A 5,953-nucleotide genomic window follows, 5' to 3' on the forward strand; every position below is an offset into this window, starting at 1 on the left:
AAAAGGACGGGTTGAATTCACCTGCAAATATCCTGAAACCAACAAAAATTATCAAGTGATCAAAGTAGCAGTCCCCAAGGGACCGCCGGTACCAATCTCTAGAAACAACGTATGGGAAAAAGTTGGCAAATATTCACTGTACCATGACACACAGCATAAAAGTCTCAGGGTGTCCAGCAGTGACATTGGGGAGTACAAATGTCTATTTTTCGAACAATCTAACTCTGAACCTGTCATAAATGAAATAGAGATTGAAGATGGTAAGAAACTTTTTCCTCATAATTATTCTAACTGTTGTTGTTCTGATTATAGCTGTTGGTGGTGGTTGTGTTTTGTTTTTTTTTTTGGTTTTTTTTTATTATCATAATTGTTGTTTCTGTGGTTATTATTATTGGCATTGATGTTATTATTGCTGCTGCTGTTGTTGTTGTTTTTATTGTTGTTGTTGCTGGTTTTGTTCATCAAAGTGTCAGGACTTGAAAACACTTCAGTTAGAATCCCAAGTTTTCTGATATTCTGGAGAGTCTACGACTTTCACTGTCTGTAAGACAGATTACATGTTGTAATAGAATATAAACCACTAAAACACTTCTCTTTCTGTTATATTTACAGGTAGGAGCTGCCCAGAACCATTTACTCACACTGCGTACACAACAGCTAAAACCACCATCACATGTGGACATGGAGCATTGAAGTCCAATCTTTTCTGCAAAGACAATGATTTTACCTGTGAGGACATTTTATCAACTGAACCTTCTCGAAAGTCAAATGGGAGATTCACTCTCACGAACACAGCTGGTGGCTTCAACGTATCCATCAGAGATGTGTCTTTACAGGATGCTGGTGTCTACTGGTGTGGAGATAAATCAACTCACAGAACTTCCACTTCTAGAGTTTTACACACAAAAGTACATCTGGACGTTAAAAGTGAGTCGTTCACATCTTCAGCCTCTGAGGCTTCATCTTGTGTTAAGGCATGACTAAAAAATGTTTGCAAATATTTGTTTTTTTACAGATATTCCTGTCTTAACACGATATCCAACTATTGGAAACAGCTTCACACACCGTTGTAATTACCAGGAGGGTACCGATGTATCCGCCTTTCCAAAATTCATCTGTAAGGGAGAAGATCCATCCAAGTGTCAACCTCTAGCAAGAAGCACACTGCCTGTTTTAAATAAAAGGTTTTCTTGGACTGATGACAGAAAGGGAAGCATCACCATACAACTAAATAAAGTGACAACAGGCGACAAAGGGACTTACTGGTGTGGAGCAAGAACAAAAGCAGGCAGCAAACTGTTCTTCCAAAAAATCATCCTGAATGTTGGTGAGTCACGTCTGTGTAGATTCTTAATCATCCAGGTCTTGGTAATCCTGAGAACTTCACTAAAAGACAACTGCACTTTCCTTTTTGTTGTTGTTCTTGAAAACGCTTCACTTTTCATCCAAGAGGTTTCCTTGCTTGTCACTGACTTGTGAGGATTCTCAAGTATTTATTCTTTCCCCCAAATCGCATTACTGAAGGAGTGAAGGGTTGTGACATGGCATGGGGACCAGATCTCAGGACTGTGTTATAAGTACCTGATGAGTGTACTTTGTTTAGTGTAGAAATGTCCGAATGTAGAAGAGACCAAATTACCACTTTACAAACGCACATCACATCACAGGAGAGCCAGTTCCTCAGGACACGACTCAGCTGCATCTAAAGGACAGAGGACACTTAATTGGAGACAGCTATGTCCAGATTCTGAACAGAGACGTCAGATGGTTTGAGAAAAGAGTGAAGAAAGGAATTTATGTTCAACTCAAACAGCCACCTCGAGGCAGAGAAAGGGGTTTACAGCACCACTTATCAGGTCCTCACAGTGCAGTCCTGAGATTCCCTGCCAATGGCAATTTTGCAGCCATTCACAGCTCGAGTCATGTGAGTCTCAGGTCAGCCATGAACCATGTCATTTAGGTGTTCTTGCACTTTTCATACTTTGATGTTCTGTCATGGCATCCTGTTAATCTGTCACTGCTTTCATGTGCAACTTCACTGCATTTGTGTTTCCAGCGCCTCCAACAACAACACCTTCTATCATTCCGTCCACATCAGAGCATTCAACGGCGACTTCCGTCCCTTCAACCCCGTCCACTACTGCCATGAGTCAGGGTGAGAAAGTACTTTATTTCCAGAAACCTACAGCAGCTGCAGGAAGAGGAAGCTGTCTGTCTGACTGAAAACATGTCTGTGATTGAATTTCTGTGTATTCAGCGATGCAGACAGTTGTGGATGAAGTTTGTATGTTTACAGTTGGCCGTTGTTCATTTTTACATCTGTGACTTTGTCTTACAGATACCTCTTGGTTAACTGCAGTCATAGCTGCAGTCGTTTGTGTAGTTGTGCTGGTCCTCGTGGTTATTTTGGTTGTTGTTTACAAGCGTAAGTGTTTTCTTTCCCAGCCTGCACATCTACAAACACACACACTTTCTTTTTGGAGGCTGAAGGGCCAGCAAATACTAATTACTGAAATGAATTGATGACTGAATAAATATCAAGTCTGATACAGTCGTCCTCAAATGTATTCATACCCTCCCACTAAAGAAGGAAAAACATCAGCTGTCACTGAAATAATTTTATGAAAATCATGACATTGCTTTTGAATTGTGGTTCAACAGAAATATTAAAAATAAAAAAACAAAGAAGAAGAAAAAAAACAAAAAACAAGCAAACAAGCATGATGGTAAAACTAAACTGGCTAAACTAATATTTAGTTGAACAGCCCTTTGAGCCAATCACTAACTCAAGTGTTTTCTGTAACTCTCAGTCAGACTTCAGCACCTGTTGACAGGTATTTTGATTTCACTGCTCATCAGCAACATGCTCTAATTTGTCCGGAACAGTTTTTTTTTAAAATTACTCTTTTCAACCACAATTCAAAAGCAATGTCTTATTTCACTGAAGTATAATTTAGCAAATTTTTATTTATTACTACTTTTTTCAGTTTCTAGTTATTTGAGTGACTATTAGGAATTTTGTATTTTCTTTAATGGAAGGGTATGAATACATTTGAGGACGACTGTACACTCAAGTATTAGTTTTCAGTGTTGGGACACAATTGTCAGGTCATAAAACCATAATAAATGAATCAAGCAGGTGTTACTCTGTCAGCTGTGGTTGTAAATGTTTGAAATTACTCCACTTGCTTTACTTTTCTTAATTTTTTTTCTTTTGCTCTTTTCCCTTTCTTATATATATATATATATTTTTATTCGTCTGTGTCAGGATTTGAGTGTTCAAATACGAGCACAAATGGAGATGGACCAGACAAGGAGGTACGTGTAGCATCCATACTTCCAGATGTAGACAAAAGCAATTTACCCATACCTGCATGATGCCACAGGCCTCAGTGTTACAGTACTGTTGAACATTATTAACAATAATAATAATAACAATACATATTATTTCGAGGCGCCTTTCTTGGCACTCAAGGACACCGTACATACATTGGACAAATCAAAATAAAAGAAACAACATTAAAATAATTAAAATCACTAAATTAACAGACAAAACAACATGCGTTCAGGTGGAGTAGGCAGTCTTAAACAGATGAGTTTTGAGTTGTGATTTGAATTGTGGGAGTAAATCAATATTTCTGAGTTGAGGTGGTAGTGAATTCCAGAGAACTGGTAGTGAGACGGGCAGAGGGGACGGACAGGTGTATGGAGGAGGAGGATCTGAGGGAGCAGGAAGGAGTGTGAACATAGAGGAGGTCAGAGAGGTACGGAGGGGGTGAGGTTGTGAATGGCCTTAAATGTTAACAGGAGGATTTTGACTTGGATGCGGAACTGAACCAGAGGCCAGTGGAGCTGTTGGAAGACAGGAGTGATGTGGTGGATTGAGGGGGTTCGGGTTATGATGCGGGCAGCTGAATTCTGGACTAGTTGAAGTCTATGGAGGGATTTGTGAGGGAGACCAAAGAGGAGAGAACTACAGTAGTCCAGACAGGAAGTGACGAGACTGTGGATGGCAGCAGTGTGGGGGGAAAGGGAGGGGCGGAGGCAATTGAGGTGGAAGTAGGCAGACCTGGTAGTGTTACTGATGTGGGATTGGAAGGATAATATTCTGTTAAGGACGACACCCAGACGCTTAACCTGGGGGGAAGGTGAGATGGTGGAATTGTCAATTGAGAGAGAAAAGCTGTCGGTTTTGGATAAGGTGGATTTGGTGCCAGTGAGGAGAACCTCAGTTTTGCTACTGTTTAATTTAAGGAAATTTAGGGTGAACCAAGTTTTAATTTCAGAGATGCAGTCAGTGAGGAAGGTGGGCAGAAGAGTGGACGAGGGTTTAGTGGTGAGGTAGAGCTGGGTGTCATCAGCATAACAGTGGAAATGAATGTGAAAATTATGGAAGATATTGCCAAGGGGAAGAAGGTAGATGATGAAGAGGAGGGGCCCCAGGACAGAGCCCTGAGGCACACCTGAAGTGACGGAGGAGGGGGGTGGATTGACAAGACTTGAGTTGGATGAACTGAGTGAGAGGTAAGAAGTGAACCAGTCTAAAGGAATGTGAGTTATGCCAATGGAAGATGGCCTGTGGAGGAGGGTGGAGTGACAGATGGTGTCAAAGGCCGCACTCAGGTCGAGGAGGATGAGGATGGTGAGGAGTCCAGAATCAGCTGCCATGAGGAAATCATTTGTGATTTTGTTCAGTGCTGTTTCAGTGCTATGGAGTGGAACTGTTCATACAGGTTATTATGGACTAGGTGAGAGTGGAGTTGGGAGGCAAATGCTTGTTCGAGGATTTGGAGATGAAGGGCAAAGTGGAGATCGGACAGAAATTGTTGAAGTTGGAGGGGCACCAGGCTTTTTCAAAATTGGGGTAATGGCAGCAGTTTTGAAAGCTGTAGGGACAGTTCCAGTGGTGAGAGAGGAGTGGATGATGGCAGAAATGAGGGGGACCAGAGAGGGGAGACAGACTTTAACAAGTTGTGTGGGGAGGGGGTCCAGTTGACAGGTGGATGGCTTGGATTTTCGGATCAGTTCAGTGAAATCTGAGAGAGTGGGGAGATGGAAGGAGGAGAATGAGTGTGTGGATGGGTGAAAATCAAATGAGTGGTGAGGGATTGATCCAAGGTGCTGGTGGATGTTTTTGATTTTTTCAGTGAAAAAGAGCATGATGAGTTGCAGAAAGAGGCTGTGTACAGGTGAGGAGGGAGAGAATCTTTGGGCTGGGTGATGTTATTAAGTATGGAGAAGAGTGACTTGGAGTTTCCTTTATTAGCTGTGATTATAGTGGAGTAGTGGTGGGATTTGGCGCTGGCAATAAAGTCGTGTAGGATATGGTTATTGTACATTTCTTTGTGAATAGTGACACCAGTTTTTCTATAGAGACGGGGCTGACATAATGGCTGACATTTCCACACTTACACAATACTGCATGATTCACGAAGATTATTTATTCCCAAAAGTATCTTCACGTCTCAGTCCTCAACCATTACATTTTTTCTTAACCCTATATAGGACTTTTGGGGTCTTTTGGACCCCAGGCCATTTGGTTTAAGCGACAGGTATTGTTTTTTCTATTTTGAAGATCTGTTTTTTTAATATAAAAAGAGGAACATTTGTCATGCATTTGGATGCAAACATACGTCAACTTATCAGGAAATGTATTTAGCACAGTATAAAAGTCTATAATGAATACCAACAAATATTTTTCACATATTCTTTCCTGGGGTCCAATGGACCCTGAAAGACCTTCTACGTATGGCAACATGAAAGTCCTGGATAGGATTAATGATCTGTAATGTCCAGCACAATGGCAGAGAATCTGAAGACAGTTTGACGTCTTGTCTTCCTGTCTGTCTTTATCATCTTCAGTATGTTCACTGCATGTCGATGGGATCAGATATTAACTGTTTTCCGTCTGCTTTTCATTCTGGAAGGCTTTCTATGACAAGATACAAGAGTC

General features: G+C 41.2%; 1 protein-coding gene across 1 annotated transcript in view; it reads left to right on the forward strand.

The window, feature by feature from the left end:
• The first annotated feature begins 17 nt into the window (after positions 1-17).
• LOC103375713 (CMRF35-like molecule 3) overlaps positions 18-5,953 on the forward strand; it is a 6,131-nt gene continuing 195 nt past the window's right edge. Inside the window, exons 1-8 of the mRNA XM_008306029.1 lie at positions 18-260; positions 613-729; positions 837-927; positions 1,016-1,327; positions 2,057-2,155; positions 2,339-2,425; positions 3,269-3,318; positions 5,928-5,950. Of these exons, the coding sequence (XP_008304251.1) occupies positions 718-729; positions 837-927; positions 1,016-1,327; positions 2,057-2,155; positions 2,339-2,425; positions 3,269-3,318; positions 5,928-5,950 (674 nt within the window). The 5' untranslated portion in view covers positions 18-260; positions 613-717. The remainder of the gene's footprint in view (positions 261-612; positions 730-836; positions 928-1,015; positions 1,328-2,056; positions 2,156-2,338; positions 2,426-3,268; positions 3,319-5,927; positions 5,951-5,953) is intronic.

Source organism: Stegastes partitus, unplaced genomic scaffold (genome assembly GCF_000690725.1).
Source record: "Stegastes partitus isolate 25-593 unplaced genomic scaffold, Stegastes_partitus-1.0.2 Scaffold2806, whole genome shotgun sequence".
NCBI classification, from domain to species: Eukaryota; Metazoa; Chordata; class Actinopteri; family Pomacentridae; genus Stegastes; species Stegastes partitus.